At 48.8% G+C, this 23,308-nt stretch overlaps 1 protein-coding gene across 1 annotated transcript in view; it reads right to left on the reverse strand.

The window, feature by feature from the left end:
• NRIP3 (nuclear receptor interacting protein 3) overlaps positions 1–21,801 on the reverse strand; it is a 98,213-nt gene extending 76,412 nt beyond the window's left edge. The window contains exon 1 of the mRNA XM_063944066.1: positions 21,499–21,801. Within this exon, the coding sequence (XP_063800136.1) occupies positions 21,499–21,675 (177 nt within the window). The 5' untranslated portion in view covers positions 21,676–21,801. The remainder of the gene's footprint in view (positions 1–21,498) is intronic.
• Between the last annotated feature and the right edge of the window lie 1,507 nt (positions 21,802–23,308).

Below are 23,308 nucleotides of genomic sequence, written 5' to 3' on the forward strand. Positions count from 1 at the left end.
ACCCACTGCTGAAAACCCATCTAGATAAGGTTATTAAAAGCAGTCAAAAGGCACGTGCTGCAGGCAGCAAAGGCAGAGGAAATCTTGTGACATTTCTATCAAAGACCACAGTGAACCAGATCATAGTTACTGTTTCAACTTTAATCAAACAGTTTATCTCTAATGAAGTTCAAGAAGCTGGAATGTATTCTGTACAGTTAGACACTACCCAGGACATTTCTGTGAAGGACCAGTGCTCTGTGATTATTCGTTACGTCACTGATCAAGTACATGAGCGACTTCTGTCTTTAGTCAGCTGCACAGATTCTTCTGGGAAGGGATTTTTGGAATTGTTTAAAAAAGTCCTTGGAGAAAATGGATTAGATATTACGAAGTGTGTGGCAAATGCGACAGATGGTGCAGCAAATATGCAGGGCACATACAAGGGGTTTTCAGCTTGGCTAGGCAAAGAGTCACCAAATCAAGTTCACATTTGGTGTTACAGTCATGTTTTAAACCTAGTTATTGGTGATGCAACTCGTTCCCCCTTAGCTGCTGCATCATTCTTCTCCTTGCTTAATGCAGTTGGTGCCTTTTTTAGGGAATCCTATCTCCGTATGGACATACTAGAAAGCTTCATGACTGATAAAAGTGGAAACCAAATGCGATTACAGACCATAGGCCAGACACGATGGTGGGCTAAAGATGCAGCTTTATCCAAAATTTTTGGTTCCTATAAAAACATAGAAAAAGCACTCTTTGTGGATGTCATACTAGCTTTGACCAATGTTGAGGAGTCAGAGAAATTTTCACCTGAGCTACGTGCCAAAGCCAAAGCACAAAAAGAAGCCCTATTAAAATATGAAACCATCATGACTGCATTTATGTATTTACGAATATTTCAAATTACAACACCCTTATCTAAGTATTTGCAAACAAGTGGCCTTGATTTGTTGAAGGCTCAACAAATGGTTACCTCTTCTCTAGAGCAACTGGTAGTGATTCAGCGAGACCTTGCTAATATCAAACTTGTTGTTGACAACTTTATCACACACGTAAAAGAAGAACTAGTTAGACGATTACCTGAAAACATAATAGAAGTCCAGGAGGATTTCCCTGAGAAGAGAATCCGAAAGAAAAAAATGATGCCTGGAGAACAGATTCCAGATGATGTCATTACTGATCCTCTGAAGGATTTTGAGGTTTGCATTTACAACAGGGTCTTAGATGCAGCAATTGAAAGCCTGAAAAGCAGGTTTGCGAAGAATAGTGCAATTTACAGAGATCTAGCTTGTTTATCTCCTACACAGTTTGATGAGGTGAAAGTGCATTTGCCAGCCGATGCCTTGGAGAAACTGGGAGATATTCTGACACAATATGATGAGGAAGCAACCAAAGCCAATCTGCAGTTAGAATTAGTTAGTTTAGCTAAAAACTGGGATCGATTAAAACTTACGCTACCAGAAGAGTATTGTCTTACCAGGCTTGATGAGGAGGTAGATGAAATTGAAGAACTGTCATCCACACATAGATCTGAAGTGACTTCTGATCAGCAACAGGTAAATTGCAGGAGATGCCTAAACTGTGCTATATGTGTATATGACACTCTGAAACGCTACAGTTTATATTCACTGGCCTACAAGAATATAGGCCTAGCTTATAAGTACTTGCTAACACTCTCGGCAACACAGGTAGCTTGTGAGAGATCTTTTTCAACATTAAAAGTAGTTAAAAACAGGCTACGGTCCACTCTTGGAGCAACAAATTTGGAAGCTTTTATGCTGATGGCTGTTGAGAGAGATGTTTTGATGAACAATGTGGACAGTGAAACTGTCATTGACAAATTGGCTTCCCAGAGTTCATTATTACGAAAAGAATTGTTTTTGGATTGAGCTAATGGAGACCAGGAGGTATATATTTTTGTTGGCTGTTCTTCATTGGTTTCTAAATCTGCTGCTTAGTAAATACAGGGTTACAATTCTGAAACATTGCTGGTTAGCCGATGTTCAATTGTATTCTAATGCCGGGATACGCCACATTTTTCAGTCATTTTGGGTTTCATTAAATCTATGGCATGCAATCACACAAATAAATTGCCTAAAGCCAAAAGCGACGCATAGTAAATATACCCCTAGGTAAGACTTGTTTCTTTAATTTGCTACTAAAAGGATGAAAATGGGTTGGGTTTTCATTTTTCTGCACTTTTTTTTATTAAAAATATTGCTGTTTTGAGGTTTAAAACAGTAATTTTTTGTTGATTTTAGTTACTATGCACAGTGTTTACATTTTTCAGCACTTTATTGGTATTTTAATATTGCTGTTTTGAAGTTTGAAATGTTTGTTTTTTATTACTATGCACAGCGCGTTTTCAGTAATTACCAACTGTTATTTATATATTGTTATGTGTTATGTTTAAGCTACATGCAAATAAATTATTTTATCTGATATCCATGTCTGGGCAATAATTATAAGAAATATAGTGTTGATGTAGATCAGAATAGCTATTGATAAAGATTATTGTGTACAGTTTGTACCACTGATGCACCCTACATGGGGGAACACATGTATACCATCAGATTCCAGGAAAACAAACAATGGAAGTTTCACTTTTGACAAAGCTTTTGCTTCTGAGAAGAGATCATCCTGCCTTGTCACCAGGCCCCGCCCCTCAACAGACTCCTCCCCTCAGCAGACTCCACCCGCATTAGGGCTGCTTTGAGAAATTTCCCGGGCTGGTTTTCCAACCCAATCCGCCCCTGACCATATCTGTGTGCACTGCTCAGGCTCAGCCCAGTGTGCTGCATCATCTATATATATTATATATCTGTCTGACTGCTCAGCTCACACAGCTTATAATTGTGGGGGAGACTGGGGAGCACTGCAGTGCCAGTTATAGGTTATAGCAGGAGCCAGGAGTACATAATATTATATAGTGAGTGACCACCAGACAGTGCAGTTTATTTAATATATCCGTTCTCTGCCTGAAAAAAGCGATACACACAGTGACTCAGTCACATACCATATCTGTGTGCACTGCTCAGGCTCAGCCCAGTGTGCTGCATCATCTATATATATTATATATCTGTCTGACTGCTCAGCTCACACAGCTTATAATTGTGGGGGAGACTGGGGAGCACTGCAGTGCCAGTTATAGGTTATAGCAGGAGCCAGGAGTACATAATATTATATTAAAATTAAACAGTGCACACTTTTGCTGCAGGAGTGCCACTGCCAGTGTGACTGACCAGTGACCTGACCACACTGACCACCAGTATAGTTAGTAGTATACTTATATTGTGATTGCCTGAAAAAGTTAAACACTCGTCGTGTGACTTCACTTGTGTGTTGTTGTTTTTTTTATTCTATAAAAATAAAACTCATTCTGCTGACAGACAGTGTCCAGCAGGTCCGTCATTATATAATATATAATATATACCTGTCCGGCTGCAGTAGTGATATATATATATTTTTTATATCATTTATCATCCAGTCGCAGCAGACACAGTACGGTAGTTCACGGCTGTGGCTACCTCTGTGTCTGCACTCGGCAGGCAGTCCATCCATAATTGTATACCACCTAACCGTGGTTTTTTTTTCTTTCTTCTTTATACATACATACTACTACGACATCTCTTTATCAACCAGTCTATATTATTAGCAGCAGACACAGTACAGTACGGTAGTTCACGGCTGTGGCTACCTCTGTGTCTGCACTCGGCAGGCAGTCCGTCCATAATTGTATACCACCTAACCGTGGTTTTTTTTTCTTTCTTCTTTATACATACATACTACTACGACATCTCTTTATCAACCAGTCTATATTATTAGCAGCAGACACAGTACAGTACGGTAGTTCACGGCTGTGGCTACCTCTGTGTCTGCACTCGGCAGGCAGTCCGTCCATAATTGTATACCACCTAACCGTGGTTTTTTTTTCTTTCTTCTTTATACATACATAGTTACATAGACATCTCTTTATCAACCAGTCTATATTAGCAGCAGACACAGTACAGTACGGTAGTTCACGGCTGTGGCTACCTCTGTGTCTGCACTCGGCAGGCAGTCCGTCCATAATTGTATACCACCTAACCGTGGTTTTTTTTTCTTTCTTCTTTATACATACATACTACTACGACATCTCTTTATCAACCAGTCTATATTAGCAGCAGACACAGTACAGTACGGTAGTTCACGGCTGTGGCTACCTCTGTGTCTGCACTCGGCAGGCAGTCCGTCCATAATTGTATACCACCTAACCGTGTTTTTTTTTTCTTTCTTCTTTATACATACATAGTTACATAGACATCTCTTTATCAACCAGTCTATATTAGCAGCAGACACAGTACAGTACGGTAGTTCACGGCTGTGGCTACCTCTGTGTCTGCACTCGGCAGGCAGTCCGTCCATAATTGTATACCACCTAACCGTGGTTTTTTTTTCTTTCTTCTTTATACATACATACTACTACGACATCTCTTTATCAACCAGTCTATATTATTAGCAGCAGACACAGTACAGTACGGTAGTTCACGGCTGTGGCTACCTCTGTGTCTGCACTCGGCAGGCAGTCCGTCCATAATTGTATACCACCTAACCGAGGTTTTTTTTTCTTTCTTCTTTATACATACATACTACTACGACATCTCTTTATCAACCAGTCTATATTATTAGCAGCAGACACAGTACAGTACGGTAGTTCACGGCTGTGGCTACCTCTGTGTCTGCACTCGGCAGGCAGTCCGTCCATAATTGTATACCACCTAACCGTGGTTTTTTTTTCTTTCTTCTTTATACATACATAGTTACATAGACATCTCTTTATCAACCAGTCTATATTAGCAGCAGACACAGTACAGTACGGTAGTTCACGGCTGTGGCTACCTCTGTGTCTGCACTCGGCAGGCAGTCCGTCCATAATTGTATACCACCTAACCGTGGGTTTTTTTTCTTTCTTCTTACATACATAGTTACATACTACTACGACATCTCTTTATCAACCAGTCTATATTAGCAGCAGACACAGTACAGTACGGTAGTTCACGGCTGTGGCTACCTCTGTGTCTGCACTCGGCAGGCAGTCCGTCCATAATTGTATACCACCTAACCGTGGTTTTTTTTTCTTTCTTCTTTATACATACATAGTTACATAGACATCTCTTTATCAACCAGTCTATATTAGCAGCAGACACAGTACAGTACGGTAGTTCACGGCTGTGGCTACCTCTGTGTCTGCACTCGGCAGGCAGTCCGTCCATAATTGTATACCACCTAACCGTGGTTTTTTTTTCTTTCTTCTTTATACATACATACTACTACGACATCTCTTTATCAACCAGTCTATATTAGCAGCAGACACAGTACAGTACGGTAGTTCACGGCTGTGGCTACCTCTGTGTCTGCACTCGGCAGGCAGTCCGTCCATAATTGTATACCACCTAACCGTGGTTTTTTTTTCTTTCTTCTTTATACATACATAGTTACATAGACATCTCTTTATCAACCAGTCTATATTAGCAGCAGACACAGTACAGTACGGTAGTTCACGGCTGTGGCTACCTCTGTGTCTGCACTCGGCAGGCAGTCTGTCCATAATTGTATACCACCTAACCGTGGTTTTTTTTTCTTTCTTCTTTATACATACATACTACTACGACATCTCTTTATCAACCAGTCTATATTATTAGCAGCAGACACAGTACAGTACGGTAGTTCACGGCTGTGGCTACCTCTGTGTCTGCACTCGGCAGGCAGTCCGTCCATAATTGTATACCACCTAACCGTGGTTTTTTTTTCTTTCTTCTTTATACATACATAGTTACATAGACATCTCTTTATCAACCAGTCTATATTAGCAGCAGACACAGTACAGTACGGTAGTTCACGGCTGTGGCTACCTCTGTGTCTGCACTCGGCAGGCAGTCCGTCCATAATTGTATACCACCTAACCGTGTTTTTTTTTTCTTTCTTCTTTATACATACATAGTTACATACTACTACGACATCTCTTTATCAACCAGTCTATATTAGCAGCAGACACAGTACAGTACGGTAGTTCACGGCTGTGGCTACCTCTGTGTCTGCACTCGGCAGGCAGTCCATAATTGTATACTAGTATCCATCTCCATTGTTTACCTGAGGTGCCTTTTAGTTGTGCCTATTAAAATATGGAGAACAAAAATGTTGAGGTTCCAAAATTAGGGAAAGATCAAGATCCACTTCCACCTCGTGCTGAAGCTGCTGCCACTAGTCATGGCCGAGACGATGAAATGCCAGCAACGTCGTCTGCCAAGGCCGATGCCCAATGTCATAGTACAGAGCATGTCAAATCCAAAACACCAAATATCAGAAAAAAAAGGACTCCAAAACCTAAAATAAAATTGTCGGAGGAGAAGCGTAAACTTGCCAATATGCCATTTACGACACGGAGTGGCAAGGAACGGCTGAGGCCCTGGCCTATGTTCATGGCTAGTGGTTCAGCTTCACATGAGGATGGAAGCACTTAGCCTCTCGCTAGAAAAATGAAAAGACTCAAGCTGGCAAAAGCAGCACAGCAAAGAACTGTGCATTCTTCGAAATCCCAAATCCACAAGGAGAGTCCAATTGTGTCGGTTGCGATGCCTGACCTTCCCAACACTGGACGTGAAGAGCATGCGCCTTCCACCATTTGCACGCCCCCTGCAAGTGCTGGAAGGAGCACCCGCAGTCCAGTTCCTGATAGTCAGATTGAAGATGTCAGTGTTGAAGTACACCAGGATGAGGAGGATATGGGTGTTGCTGGCGCTGGGGAGGAAATTGACCAGGAGGATTCTGATGGTGAGGTGGTTTGTTTAAGTCAGGCACCCGGGGAGACACCTGTTGTCCGTGGGAGGAATATGGCCGTTGACATGCCAGGTGAAAATACCAAAAAAATCAGCTCTTCGGTGTGGAGGTATTTCAACAGAAATGCGGACAACAGGTGTCAAGCCGTGTGTTCCCTTTGTCAAGCTGTAATAAGTAGGGGTAAGGACGTTAACCACCTTGGAACATCCTCCCTTATACGTCACCTGCAGCGCATTCATAATAAGTCAGTGACAAGTTCAAAAACTTTGGGTGACAGCGGAAGCAGTCCACTGACCAGTAAATCCCTTCCTCTTGTAACCAAGCTCACGCAAACCACCCCACCAACTCCCTCAGTGTCAATTTCCTCCTTCCCCAGGAATGCCAATAGTCCTGCAGCCATGTCACTGGCAATTCTGACGATTCCTCTCCTGCCTGGGATTCCTCCGATGCATCCTTGCGTGTAACGCCTACTGCTGCTGGCGCTGCTGTTGTTGCTGCTGGGAGTCGATGGTCATCCCAGAGGGGAAGTCGTAAGCCCACTTGTACTACTTCCAGTAAGCAATTGACTGTTCAACAGTCCTTTGCGAGGAAGATGAAATATCACAGCAGTCATCCTGCTGCAAAGCGGATAACTGAGGCCTTGACAACTATGTTGGTGTTAGACGTGCGTCCGGTATCCGCCGTTAGTTCACAGGGAACTAGACAATTTATTGAGGCAGTGTGCCCCCGTTACCAAATACCATCTAGGTTCCACTTCTCTAGGCAGGCGATACCGAGAATGTACACGGACGTCAGAAAAAGACTCACCAGTGTCCTAAAAAATGCAGTTGTACCCAATGTCCACTTAACCACGGACATGTGGACAAGTGGAGCAGGGCAGGGTCAGGACTATATGACTGTGACAGCCCACTGGGTAGATGTATGGACTCCCGCCGCAAGAACAGCAGCGGCGGCACCAGTAGCAGCATCTCGCAAACGCCAACTCTTTCCTAGGCAGGCTACGCTTTGTATCACCGGTTTCCAGAATACGCACACAGCTGAAAACCTCTTACGGCAACTGAGGAAGATCATCGCGGAATGGCTTACCCCAATTGGACTCTCCTGTGGATTTGTGGCATCGGACAACGCCAGCAATATTGTGTGTGCATTAAATATGGGCAAATTCCAGCACGTCCCATGTTTTGCACATACCTTGAATTTGGTGGTGCAGAATTTTTAAAAAAACGACAGGGGCGTGCAAGAGATGCTGTCGGTGGCCAGAAGAATTGCGGGACACTTTCGGCGTACAGGCACCACGTACAGAAGACTGGAGCACCACCAAAAACTACTGAACCTGCCCTGCCATCATCTGAAGCAAGAAGTGGTAACGAGGTGGAATTCAACCCTCTATATGCTTCAGAGGTTGGAGGAGCAGCAAAAGGCCATTCAAGCCTATACAATTGAGCACGATATAGTAGGTGGAATGCACCTGTCTCAAGCGCAGTGGAGAATGATTTCAACGTTGTGCAAGGTTCTGATGCCCTTTGAACTTGCCACACGTGAAGTCAGTTCAGACACTGCCAGCCTGAGTCAGGTCATTCCCCTCATCAGGCTTTTGCAGAAGAAGCTGGAGACATTGAAGGAGGAGCTAACACGGAGCGATTCCGCTAGGCATGTGGGACTTGTGGATGGAGCCCTTAATTCGCTTAACAAGGATTCACGGGTGGTCAATCTGTTGAAATCAGAGCACTACATTTTGGCCACCGTGCTCGATCCTAGATTTAAAGCCTACCTTGGATCTCTCTTTCCGGCAGACACAAGTCTGCTGGGGTTGAAAGACCTGCTGGTGAGAAAATTGTCAAGTCAAGCGGAACGCGACCTGTCAATATCTCCTCCTTCACATTCTCCCGCAACTGGGGGTGCGAGGAAAAGGCTCAGAATTCCGAGCCCACCCGCTGGCGGTGATGCAGGGCAGTCTGGAGCGACTGCTGATGCTGACATCTGGTCCGGACTGAAGGACCTGACAACGATTACGGACATCTCGTCTACTGTCACTGCATATGATTCTCTCAACATTGATAGAATGGTGGAGGATTATATGAGTGACCGCATCCAAGTAGGCACGTCACACAGTCCGTACTTATACTGGCAGGAAAAAGAGGCAATTTGGAGGCCCTTGCACAAACTGGCTTTATTCTACCTAAGTTGCCCTCCCACAAGTGTGTACTCCGAAAGAGTGTTTAGTGCCGCCGCTCACCTTGTCAGCAATCGGCGTACGAGGTTACATCCAGAAAATGTGGAGAAGATGATGTTCATTAAAATGAATTATAATCAATTCCTCCGCGGAGACATTGACCAGCAGCAATTGCCTCCACAAAGTACACAGGGAGCTGAGATGGTGGATTCCAGTGGGGACGAATTGATAATCTGTGAGGAGGGGGATGTACACGGTGATATATCGGAGGGTGATGATGAGGTGGACATCTTGCCTCTGTAGAGCCAGTTTGTGCAAGGAGAGATTAATTGCTTCTTTTTTGGGGGGGGTCCAAACCAACCCGTCATATCAGTCACAGTCGTGTGGCAGACCCTGTCACTGAAATGATGGGTTGGTTAAAGTGTGCATGTCCTGTTTATACAACATAAGGGTGGGTGGGAGGGCCCAAGGACAATTCCATCTTGCACCTCTTTTTTCTTTTCTTTTTCTTTGCGTCATGTGCTGATTGGGGAGGGTTTTTTGGACGGGACATCCTGCGTGACACTGCAGTGCCACTCCTAAATGGGCCCGGTGTTTGTGTCGGCCACTAGGGTCGCTAATCTTACTCACACAGCTACCTCATTGCGCCTCTTTTTTTCTTTGCGTCATGTGCTGTTTGGGGAGGGTTTTTTGGAAGGGACATCCTGCGTGACACTGCAGTGCCACTCCTAGATGGGCCCGGTGTTTGTGTCGGCCACTAGGGTCGCTAATCTTACTCACACAGCTACCTCATTGCGCCTCTTTTTTTCTTTGCGTCATGTGCTGTTTGGGGAGGGTTTTTTGGAAGGGACATCCTGCGTGACACTGCAGTGCCACTCCTAGATGGGCCCGGTGTTTGTGTCGGCCACTAGGGTCGCTAATCTTACTCACACAGCTACCTCATTGCGCCTCTTTTTTTCTTTGCGTCATGTGCTGTTTGGGGAGGGTTTTTTGGAAGGGCCATCCTGCGTGACACTGCAGTGCCACTCCTAGATGGGCCCGGTGTTTGTGTCGGCCACTAGGGTCGCTAATCTTACTCACACAGCTACCTCATTGCGCCTCTTTTTTTCTTTGCGTCATGTGCTGTTTGGGGAGGGTTTTTTGGAAGGGCCATCCTGCGTGACACTGCAGTGCCACTCCTAGATGGGCCCGGTGTTTGTGTCGGCCACTAGGGTCGCTAATCTTACTCACACAGCTACCTCATTGCGCCTCTTTTTTTCTTTGCGTCATGTGCTGTTTGGGGAGGGTTTTTTGGAAGGGACATCCTGCGTGACACTGCAGTGCCACTCCTAGATGGGCCCGGTGTTTGTGTCGGCCACTAGGGTCGCTAATCTTACTCACACAGCTACCTCATTGCGCCTCTTTTTTTCTTTGCGTCATGTGCTGTTTGGGGAGGGTTTTTTGGAAGGGACATCCTGCGTGACACTGCAGTGCCACTCCTAGATGGGCCCGGTGTTTGTGTCGGCCACTAGGGTCGCTAATCTTACTCACACAGCTACCTCATTGCGCCTCTTTTTTTCTTTGCGTCATGTGCTGTTTGGGGAGGGTTTTTTGGAAGGGACATCCTGCGTGACACTGCAGTGCCACTCCTAGATGGGCCCGGTGTTTGTGTCGGCCACTAGGGTCGCTAATCTTACTCACACAGCTACCTCATTGCGCCTCTTTTTTTCTTTGCGTCATGTGCTGTTTGGGGAGGGTTTTTTGGAAGGGACATCCTGCGTGACACTGCAGTGCCACTCCTAGATGGGCCCGGTGTTTGTGTCGGCCACTAGGGTCGCTAATCTTACTCACACAGCTACCTCATTGCGCCTCTTTTTTTCTTTGCGTCATGTGCTGTTTGGGGAGGGTTTTTTGGAAGGGACATCCTGCGTGACACTGCAGTGCCACTCCTAGATGGGCCCGGTGTTTGTGTCGGCCACTAGGGTCGCTAATCTTACTCACACAGCTACCTCATTGCGCCTCTTTTTTTCTTTGCGTCATGTGCTGTTTGGGGAGGGTTTTTTGGAAGGGACATCCTGCGTGACACTGCAGTGCCACTCCTAGATGGGCCCGGTGTTTGTGTCGGCCACTAGGGTCGCTTATCTTACTCACACAGCGACCTCGGTGCAAATTTTAGGACTAAAAATAATATTGTGAGGTGTGAGGTATTCAGAATAGACTGAAAATGAGTGTAAATTATGGTTTTTGAGGTTAATAATACTTTGGGATCAAAATGACCCCCAAATTCTATGATTTAAGCTGTTTTTTAGTGTTTTTTGAAAAAAACACCCGAATCCAAAACACACCCGAATCCGACAAAAAAAATTCGGTGAGGTTTTGCCAAAACGCGTTCGAACCCAAAACACGGCCGCGGAACCGAACCCAAAACCAAAACACAAAACCCGAAAAATTTCAGGCGCTCATCTCTAATCAGTGGTAGCTTTGATGTCCCGCGGGTGGAAGGGGTGTTCTGTCTTCTGCTCAACATGTAGAACCTGGAGCAATAATTTCTGCTAATTATTCCTTTACTGCACAGATACAGCGTTAGGGAGAACACTAAACTGTAGAATGTGGGACATTGTGCTGAATGAAGGGGCCCTTGTACATGACTTCCAGGGTGTCTAATACACAGGGGAGGGGTGGATAGTGGAGTGGACTTAATATTCATCATTTTCTGGTGGGAGGGCAGCTTGCTTGACTGCAGATATCTCCAGTTCCTGGAAACAGATTTCTTAGTTTTAATTGGATAAAAAAACTAGAGAGTCCCACCTTTCAGGAGATACTGGGAACTTGGGGATCAGACTTCAGGAGCCAGAGCAATCCACCAACGAAAATATAAAACTGCATATTGGTTCTGTTCTGTGAATAGTAGAGACAAGCTGCCAATGTCCACCAAAAGGGGAGAGTCCCAGCTTTTGAAATATGTCCTCAGAAAAACTCTACGTCAGACAGAACCCGAAATATCTGTCTGGGAAGGAAAATTAACAGGCATGGATGGGGACCACTACTTTGAAGTCGGATATCTTTGGTTTCCAGGGGCCGATTTTCAAAAATCTGGTACCCCTGGAAAGAGGGGACCCTCAGCTATCAGCCTAGGACCCTTTTACCCCTGGGGCCCTTGGGCAAGAGCTCATTGAGCCCATACGTAAAGACGGCCCTGAAAAGCTCCCGGCTTCCCACAGACAACAGCTCCCGGTTCCCCAGTGACTACAGCTCCCGACTTCCCACAGACAACAACTACCGGCTCCCCACTACAGCTCCCAGTTTCCCACAGACAACAGCTCCCGGCTTTCCACAGACAACATCTCCCGGCTTCCCGCAGACAACATCTCCCGACTATCCACAGACAACATCTCCCGGCTTCCCACAGACAACAGCTTCCGGCATCCCACAGACAACAGCTCCCGGTTTCACACAGACAACAGCTCCTGGCTTCTCATTGACTACAGCTCCCGGCTTCCTTCAGACAACAGCTCCCGGCTTCCTACAGACAACATCTCCCGGCTTCCCACAGACAAACATCTCCCGGCTTCCCACAGACAACAGCTTCCGGCATCCCACAGACAACAGCTCCCGGTTGCACACAGACAACTGCTCCCGGCTTCCCACTGACTACAGCTCCCGGCTTCCCACTGACTACAGCTCCCAGCCTCTCTTAGACAATAACTCCTGGCTTCTCTCAGACAACAGCTCCCGGCTTCTTACAGACAACAGCTCCTGGCTTCCACAAACAAAAGCTCCCGGCTTCCCACTGACTACAGCTCCGGGGATCACACAGATAACATCTCCCGGCTACCCACAGACAACATCTCCCAGCTTCCCACAGACAACAGCTTCCGGCATCCCACAGACAACAGCTCCCGGTTTCACACAGACAACAGCTCCTGGCTTCCCATTGACTACAGCTACCGGCTTCCTTCAGACAACAGCTCCCGGCTTCCTATAGACAGTTCCCGGCACCCACAGACAACATCTCCCGGCTTCCCGCAGACAAACATCTCCCGGCTTCCCACAGACAACAGCTTCCGGCATCCCACAGACAACAGCTCCTGGCTTCCCACAGACAACAGCTCCTGGCTTCCCACTGACTACAGCTCCCGGCTTCCCACAGACAACAGCTCCCGGCTTCCTACAGACAACAGCTCCCAGCTTCCCACTGACTATAGCTCCCGACTTCCCTCAGACAACAGCTCACGGCTTCCCACAGACTACAGCTCCTGACTTCACATAGACAACTTCTCCCGGCTTCCCACTGACTATAGCTCCCGGATTCCCACAGACAACAGTTATCGGCTCCCCACTAACTACAGCTCCCTGCTTCCCTCAGACAACAGCTCCCGGCTTCCCACAGACAACAGCTCCCGGCGTCCCACAGACAACAGCTCCTGGCGTCCCACAGAAAACTCCTCCCGGATTCCCATAGAGAACAGCCTCCGGCTTCCCACAGACAACAGCTCCCGGATTCCCACAGACAACAGCTACCGGCTCCCCACTAACTACAGCACCCTGCTACCCTCAGACAACAGCTCCTGGCTTCCCACAGACAACAGCTCCCGGCATCCCACTGACAACAGCTCCAGCCATCACACAGACAACATCTCCTGACTTCCCACAGACAATAGTTCCCAGCTTCCCACAGACAACAGCTCCCGGCATCCCACAGACAACAGCTCCCAGCTTCCTACTGACTACAGCTCCCGACTTCCCCTCAGACAACAGCTCACGGCTTCTCACAGACAGAAGCTCCTGGCTTCCCACTGACTACAGCTCCTGACTTCACATAGACAATTTCTCCCGGCTTCCCACTGACTATAGCTCCCGGATTCCCACAGACAACAGTTATCGGCTCCCCACTAACTACAGCTCCCTGCTTCCCTCAGACAACAGCTCCCGGCTTCCCACAGACAACAGCTCCCGGCTTCCCACAGACAACAGCTCCCTGCTTCCCTCAGACAACAGCTCCCTGCTTCCCACAGACAACAGCTCCCGGCTTCCCACAGACAACAGCTCCCAGCATCCCACTGACAACAGCTCCCGCCATCACACAGACATCTCCTGACTTCCCGCAGACAATAGTTCCCAGCTTCCCACAGACAACAGCTCCCGGCATCCCACAGACAACAGCTCCCGGCTTCCCACAGACAACAGCTCCCAGCTTCCCACTGACTACAGCTCCCGACTCCCTCAGACAACAGCTCACGGCTTCTCACAGACAGAAGCTCCTGGCTTCCCACTGACTACAGCTCCTGACTTCACATAGACAACTTCTCCCGGCTTCCCACTGACTATAGCTCCCGGATTCCCACAGACAACAGTTATCGGCTCCCCACTAACTACAGCTCCCTGCTTCCCTCAGACAACAGCTCCCGGCTTCCCACAGACAACAGCTCCCGGCGTCCCACAGACAACAGCTCCCGGCGTCCCACAGAAAGCTGCTCCCGGATTCCCATAGAGAACAGCCTCCGGCTTCCCATAGACAACAGCTCCCGGATTCCCACAGACAACAGCTACCGGCTCCCCACTACTACAGCTCCCTGCTTCCCTCCAGCTCCCGTATTCCCACAGACAACTGCTCCCGGCATCCCACTGACAACAGCTCCCGCCATCACACAGACAACATCTCCTGGCTTCCCACAGACAATAGTTCCCAGCTTCCCACAGACAACAGCTCCCGGCACCCCACAGACAACAGCTCCCGGTTTCACACAGACAACAGCTCCTGGCTTCCCACAGACAGCAGCTCCCGGCTCAGATCCCGGCTTCATACTGACTACAGCTTTTGGCTTCCCACAGACAAAAGTTCCCGGCTTCCCACAGACAACAGCTCTTGGCTTTCCACAGACAACTGCTCCCGGCTTCCCACAGACAACTGCTCCCGGCTTCCCACTGACTACAGCTCTTGGATTCACACAGACAACTGCTCCAGTCTTCCCACTGACTACAGCTCCCGGCTTCCCACTGACTACAGCTCCGTCTTCACACAGACAGGAGCTCTCGGCTTCCCACGGACAACTACTCCTGGCTTTCCATAGACAACAGCTCCCAGGTTTCCACAGACAAAAGCTCCTGGCTTCCCACAGACAACAGCTCCCGGCGTCCCACAGACAACAGCTCCCGGCGTCCCACAGAAAGCTGCTCCCGGATTCCCATAGAGAACAGCCTCCGGCTTCCCATAGACAACAGCTCCCGGATTCCCACAGACAACAGCTACCGGCTCCCCACTACTACAGCTCCCTGCTTCCCTCCAGCTCCCGTATTCCCACAGACAACTGCTCCCGGCATCCCACTGACAACAGCTCCCGCCATCACACAGACAACATCTCCTGGCTTCCCACAGACAATAGTTCCCAGCTTCCCACAGACAACAGCTCCCGGCACCCCACAGACAACAGCTCCCGGTTTCACACAGACAACAGCTCCTGGCTTCCCACAGACAGCAGCTCCCGGCTCAGATCCCGGCTTCATACTGACTACAGCTTTTGGCTTCCCACAGACAAAAGTTCCCGGCTTCCCACAGACAACAGCTCTTGGCTTTCCACAGACAACTGCTCCCGGCTTCCCACAGACAACTGCTCCCGGCTTCCCACTGACTACAGCTCTTGGATTCACACAGACAACTGCTCCAGTCTTCCCACTGACTACAGCTCCCGGCTTCCCACTGACTACAGCTCCGTCTTCACACAGACAGGAGCTCTCGGCTTCCCACGGACAACTACTCCTGGCTTTCCATAGACAACAGCTCCCAGGTTTCCACAGACAAAAGCTCCTGGCTTCCCACAGACAACAGCTACCGGCTTCCTGCAGACAACAGCTCCTGGCTTCCCACAGACAACAACTACCGGCTTCCGGCAGACAACAGCTCAAGGCTTCCCACAGACAACTGCTCCCGGATTCCTACAGAAAACTGCCCCTGTCTTCCACAGACTACAGCTCCCGGCTTTCCACAGATAACTGCTCCCGGCTTCCCACTGGCTAGAGCTCCTGGCTTCCATCAGATAACATCTCCCGGCTTCCCAAAGACAACAGCTCCCGGTTTCACACAGACAACAGCTCCCGGCTTCCCACTGACTACAGCTCCCGGCTTCCCTCAGATAACAGCTCCCGGCTTCCCACAGACAACAGCTCCTGGCTTCCCACTGACTACAGATCCCATCTACCCTCAGACAACAGCTCCCGCCTTCCCACTGACAACTTCTCCTGGCTTCCCATAGACAACAGCTCCCGGCTTCCCACTGACTACAGCTCCCGGCTTCCCACTGACTAAAGATCCCGGCTTCATACTGACTACAGCTCCCGGCTTCCCACAGACAAAAGTTCCCGGCTTCCCACAGACAAAAGTTCCCGGCTTCCCACAGACAACAGCTCCCGGCTTCCCACAGACAACTGCTCTCGGCTTCTCACTGACTACAGCTCTTGGATTCACACAGACAACTGCTCCCGGCTTCCCACTGACTACAGCTCCCGGGTTCACACTGACTACAGTTCCCGGCTTCTCACTGACTACAGCTTACAGCTTCCCACAGACAAAATTTCCCCGCTTCCCACTGACTACAGCTCCCGGCTTCCTACAATCTACAGCTCTTGGATTCACACAGACAACAGCTCCCGGCATCCCACTGACTACAGCTCACGGCTTCACACAGATAATAGCTCCCGGCTTCCCAAAGACAACTGCTCCCGACTTCCCACTGACAACAGCTCTTGGGTTCACACAGACAACTGCTCCCGGCTTCCCACTGACTACAGCTCCCGGCTTCACACTGACTACAGCTCCCGGCTTCTCACTGACTACAGCTCCCGGCTTCTCACTGACTACAGCTCCCGGCTTCTCACTGACTACAGCTTCCCACAGACAAAACCTCCCGGCTTCCCAAAGACAACAGCTCCCGGCTTCTCACAGACAACTGCTCCCCGGCTTCATACTGACTACAGCTCCTGGCTTCTCACAGACAACAGCTCCCGGCTTCCCACAGAGAACTGCTCCCGGCATGCCACTGACTACAGCTCTTGGATTCACACAGACAACAGCTCCTGGTTTCCCACTGACTACAGCTCCCGGCTTCACACTGACTACAGCTCCCGGCTTCTCACTGACTACAGCTCCCAGCTTCCCACAGACAAAAGCTCCCGGCTTCCCAAAGACAACAGCTCCCGGCAGCACCAGCTCCAGGCCTACTAGCACCCTGAGCGAGAATATGTCAAAGCAATTTCATATTATCAAACTATAAATACAAATACTGTCACACCCCCTCTACACACACAATTAGCAGCCTTACACATAACAGCCACAGTAGTATTCCTTACACATAATATCTCCAGTATAGTGCCAGATACACATAATGTCTACAGTAGTACAGTGCCAGATACACATAATGTCTACAGTAGTACAGTGCCAGATACACATAATGTCTACAGTAGTACAGTGCCAGATACACATAATGTCTACAGTAGTGCAGTGCCAGATAGACATGACATGCCCCCAGCAGTGCCAGATAGACATGACATGCCCCCCAGCAGTGCCAGATAGACATGATATGCCCCCCAGCAGTGCCATAGACATGATATGCCCCCCAGCAGTGCCAGCTACACATGAAATGCTCCCCAGCAGTGCCAACTACACATGATATGCCCCCCAGCAGTGCCATATAGACATGATATGCCCCCAGCAGTGCCTGATACACATGGCAAGCCCCCCAGCAGTGCCAGATACACATGACATGGCCCACAGCAGTGCTAGATAGACATGAGACATGACATGCCCCCCAGCAGTGCCAGTTAGACATGACATGCCCCCCAGCACTGCCAGCTACACATGACATGCCCCCCAGCAGTGCCAGCTACACATGACATGCCACCCAGCAGTGCCAGCTACACATAATATGTCCCCAGCAGTGCCAGATAGACATAATATTCCCCCCAGCAGTGCCAGATACATATGATATGCCCTCCAGCAGTGCCGGCTACACATGATATGCCCCCCAGCAGTGCCAGCTACACATGATATGCCCCCAGCAGTGCCAGATAGACATGATATGCCCCCAGCAGTGCCAGATAGACATGATATGCCCCCCAGCAGTGCTAGCTACACGATATGTCCTCCAGCAGTGCCAGCTACACATGATATGCCCCCCAGCAGTGACAGATAGACATGATATGCCCCCAGCAGTGCCAGATACACATGACATGCCCCCCAGCAGTGCTAGATACACATGACATGCCGCCCAGCAGTGCCAGATAGACATGACATACACCCAAGCAGTGCCAGGTACATAAATGCCCCCACAGTGCCAGATATGCCCCCACAGTACCTGCTGTGCTGGGAGGGGGAGTGCTGTGGGCCGAGGACGGACTTGTTAAACCATTCAGTGCACACTATGCTCGCTACGCAGTGCCGGCAACTGACGTCAGACGCCGGCGCTGCTAAGCGCGCACAGAACAGTTAAGGGCTGCAGGCTGGCTCCAGGCTCGAATATGACGGCGCCAGCATGCAGTTCCCATTAAGGGTGGCACCCTGCGCAGCCGCTCTATTCGAACATGCCTGTAGCCGACCTTGGCTCCCGGCTTCCCACAGACAACAGCTCCCGGCATCCATCAGACAACAGCTCCCGGTTTCACACAGGCAACAGCTTTCGGCTTCCCACTGACTACAGCTCCCGGCTTCCCTCAGACAACAGCTCCCGGCTTCCCACTGACTACAGCTCCTGGCTTCCCACACACAACTGCTCTCGGTTTCCCACAGACAACAGCTCCCGGCTTCCCACAGACTACAGCTCCTGGCTTCCCACAGACAACTGCTCCCGGCTTCCCACGGTAATAGCTCCCGGCTTCCCACAGACAACAGCTCCCGGCTTCCCACAGACAACAGCTCCCAGTTTCACATATACAACAGCTCCCTGCTTCCCACTGACTACAGCTCCCGGCGTCCCACTGACTACCGATCCAAGCTTACCACAGATAACAGCTCCAGGCTTCTCACTGACTACAGCTCCCGGCTTCCCACTGACTACAGCTCCCGGCTTCTCTCAGACAACAGCTCCCGGCTACCCACAGACAACAGCTCCCGGCTTCCCACAGACAACAGCTCCCGGCTTCCCACAGACAACAGCTCCCGGCTTCCCACAAACAACTGCTCCCGGCTTCCCACTGACAACAGCTCCCGACTTCCCACTGACTACAGCTCCCGGCTTCACACAGACAACAGCTACCGGCTTTCCACTGACTAGAGCTCCCGGCTTCCCTCATACAACAGCTCCCGACTTCCCACAGACAACAGCTCTCAGCTACCCACTGACTTCAGATCCCGGCTTCCCACAGACAACAGCTCCTGGCTTCCCACAGACAACAGCTCAAGGCTTCCCACAGATAAGTACTCCCGGCTTCCCACTGACAACAGCTCCCGGCTTCCCACAGACAACATCTCCCGGCTTCCCACAGACAACATCTCCTGGCTTCCCACAGACAACAGCTCAAGGCTTCCCACAGATAAGTGCTCCCGGCTTCCCACTGGCTACAGCTCCCGGCTTCCCACAGATAACAGCTCCCAGCTTCCCACTGACTACAACTCCCGTCTTCCCTCAGGCAACAGCTCCCGGCTTCACACAGACAACAGCTCCAGGGTTCCCGCTGACTACAGCTCCCGGCTTCCCACTGACTACAGCTCACGGCTTCCCACTGACTACAGCTCCTGGCTTTCCACAGACAACATCTCCTGGCTTCCCACAGACAACAGCTCAAGGCTTCCCACAGATAAGTGCTCCCGGCTTCCCACTGGCTACAGCTCCCGGCTTCCCACAGATAACAGCTCCCAGCTTCCCACTGACTACAACTCCCGTCTTCCCTCAGGCAACAGCTCCCGGCTTCACACAGACAACAGCTCCAGGGTTCCCGCTGACTACAGCTCCCGGCTTCCCACTGACAACAGCTCCCGGCTTCCCACAGACAACATCTCCTGGCTTCCCATAGACAACATCTCCTGGCTTCCCACAGACAACAGCTCAAGGCTTCCCACAGATAAGTGCTCCCGGCTTCCCACCGACTACAGCTCCCGGCTTCCCACAGATAACAGCTCCCAGCTTCCCACTGACTACAACTCCCGTCTTCCCTCAGGCAACAGCTCCCGGCTTCACACAGACAACAGCTCCAGGGTTCCCGCTGACTACAGCTCCCGGCTTCCCACTGACTACAGCTCACGGCTTCCCACTGACTACAGCTCCTTGCTCCCGGGTTATATATATATATATATATATATAATACATAGTACATAGACCTACATAGTACATAATGCTTAGTACATAGACCTCATATTCCTTTATAAGGACAGCACTCGCCAGTGGACATGTGTAAGCCTATGTCTATGATCCACCATTTATAACCCACTGCATGAAGAACACAGGAAAGAAGAGGGTCTATTCATGAAGCAGTGATAAGAGTGGAGAAGTGAGCCAGTGGAGAAGTTGCCCATGGCAACCAATCAGCATTGAAGTAACATTTAGAATTTGTATACAATATAATTGTACGGAGCAGCTGATTGGTTGCCATGGGCAACTTCTCCACAGGCTCACTTCTCCACACTTTTCACTGCTTCATGAATAGATCCCAAGGTGTGTAACACTCTTCATGATGTATAATTGACAGTAGTGTTGGGTGGAGGCACCTGGGTACTTTTCAGGGCCCCAGATCATCTTCTTTACCCACTACTGCCCCACCCTTTAGAAAGAGTGAGTACCATTATTGGAAGAATGGTTTCCTTGTCTTGGCTCTACAAATCTGAGGAAATATCTGGTATAATGTCCCTTCCCTTCATTGTGTACCTCAGCTGCCCCCAACCTAAGGACACGGGTGACATTACCCGATCACTGATGGCACATACACAGCCTGTACCACCCCGGTGAAATGTCCTGCGGTGTAAAGGTCGCCCGGTTGGACATACAGATACGGCAGGTCCCTGGCAGCGACAGGAAATAGACCTTTATGTCATTTCACCAGCTGGGAATTAATTACACACGTTAAAAGTGTTAGATTTTCCTGTCTGGTTGGCAGTGAATGGCAGTGTGAAATCCCGCTAGCCTGGCACTGCTGACAATGGTCAGAGAATAGAGCTTAGTGTTTAGTGCGTTAGACTGTGTGCACATTGGATTCTCACCAACATTATCCAGAATCCGGAGCATTTTATCAATGTCTTGACCTGGGCAATATGTTGCCCTCTTTGGGGTTTATTTACAGAAATAGTGTCCCAGTACCCAGATCAGGGCGAGTTGTCGGTGTCATGATCCATTGTCTGTTCCAATTTTATACAGAATTATTATATATAGAGATAATAAACTGTCATTTATCATATACAGGGTGGCATTTATTAGTAGCGAATGAGTTTAGGGAAAGGCGTATCTCTCCCAAATCTGCACAACAGGACATATCTTCCCTGAAACCCCCCAAAAGTTAAGGTTCTGGACCCCACTGTGACACAATCCCTCCTTCATTTCCCAATCCCAGCAGATATGAATGTGTCTTACTGTGTCCTTGGACGTTCCCAGCTTCTTCAGCCCATCCAGGGGCAATAGATCCGCCGAATCCTTATGGATGAACTGGACAGACTGTTTCATCCTCCTCTGCTGCCGTAGGGATGATGCAGCCTCCCTGAGATCTGACTCCTTCCTGCTGCCATCTGTGAGGATGCCAGAATAAAACATCTCTGTGTGCCCTGTTTCCAGCGCCGCCAGGGGATGAAATGAGCAGGACTCAGGCTGTTGTCTGATGCTTTATAGAAAATGCAATCATCTGACGTACAGACGGGAGTGGTTATACTGTACAGAGCTGGGAAGAGGCTGCTGTGCTTCTTCCTCAGGATTCTGGTGCCACCTGTGGGAAAAATTCAGATTTATTTCCCACTAGTATGGCATTCGGAAAATAGATTATACATCGCAGTACTTTATTTTTATCATTATGTCATTTTTTTATGTTCTAGAGAAAGAACTAGGATGACTTGGAATTTTGTTAAAATGTCAGATCAGTCTGTGGACACAGAAAGTTATACAAAATACTTGGTGCACATTGCCATATATTTACAAGAAATTGCTTCACAGTATAAGTATGCATTTAATGTTCAATTAGTATGCATGTCATGTGAAAAAAGCCATGTGACTGACTAGGTGATGATCATGGGGGTCATTCCGAGTTGATCGCTAGCTGCATTCGTCCGCTGTGCAGCGATGAGGCAAAAAAAACGGCACTTCTACGCATGCGTATGCGGCGCAATGCGCACGCGCGACATACTATTACAACGAACGATGTAGTTTCACACAGGGTCTAGCGAAGCTTTTCAGTCGCACTGCTGGCCGCAGAGTGATTGACAGGAAGAGGGCGTTTCTGGGTGTCAACTGACCGTTTTCAGGGAGTGTTCGAAAAAACGCAGGCGTGCCAGGGAAAACGCAGGTGTGGCTGGGCGAAAGCAGGGCGTGTTTGTGACGTCAAAACAGGAACTGAACAGTCTGAAGTCATCGCAAGCGCTGAGTAGGTTATAAGCTACTCTAAAGCTGCACAAAAAAACTTTGTACCCGCTCTGCAATCCTTTCGTTCGCACTTCTGCTAAGCTAAAATACACTCCCAGTGGGAGGCAGCATAGCGTGTGCACGGCTGCTAAAAACGGCTAGCGAGCAATCAACTCGGAATGACCACCCATATGTGATGTATGTGCCAGGTATAGGGTGTGCTGTAGACTGCTACAATATAGGTTATGTACACTCAAATACCCCCAAGGGTAAAAGCAATGTCCGGGGATAAGAATACCACAAATACCGATGTTTCTGTTTATATGAATTCAGTGACACTGTATCGAGAATACGTTTTACCTCTAACATAACAATATATATAATTGAAATGAAATAAATATATAAGAATACATCTGTAGAACCACAAGTCCCAGCATTCTCTGCACAGACAATGCACAAGCGAAGCAAATCCCTGACATCTGTGCTGCCACTGCCTCCTCCTGTTTCCCGTTATATGGGGGATTTTCATCTCACTGCCTAGGAAACCTACTATTAACACACAAAAGCAACCTGTTATTAATCTCAGCGCTTATTACATGAGCCTGACTCGCAGCTGCACAGGGAGAGACACTTATCCTTCTGCGATGTGAGGATTGTATCGATACTAGGGGGGTATATTTATCAAATGTCAATTTTAATTGACTTAGTTCGATTTCAGATTGATCTTAATCGATGTTGGGCTTCCAGGGTTAAAACAAACATTTACTTACAGATGATTTTTTACATTAATTTGTAAAGGTTAGTAAATGTGTGTTTTAGTCCTGGAAGACCAATA

Source organism: Pseudophryne corroboree, chromosome 11, assembly GCF_028390025.1.
Source record: "Pseudophryne corroboree isolate aPseCor3 chromosome 11, aPseCor3.hap2, whole genome shotgun sequence".
Lineage (NCBI taxonomy): Eukaryota > Metazoa > Chordata > Amphibia > Anura > Myobatrachidae > Pseudophryne > Pseudophryne corroboree.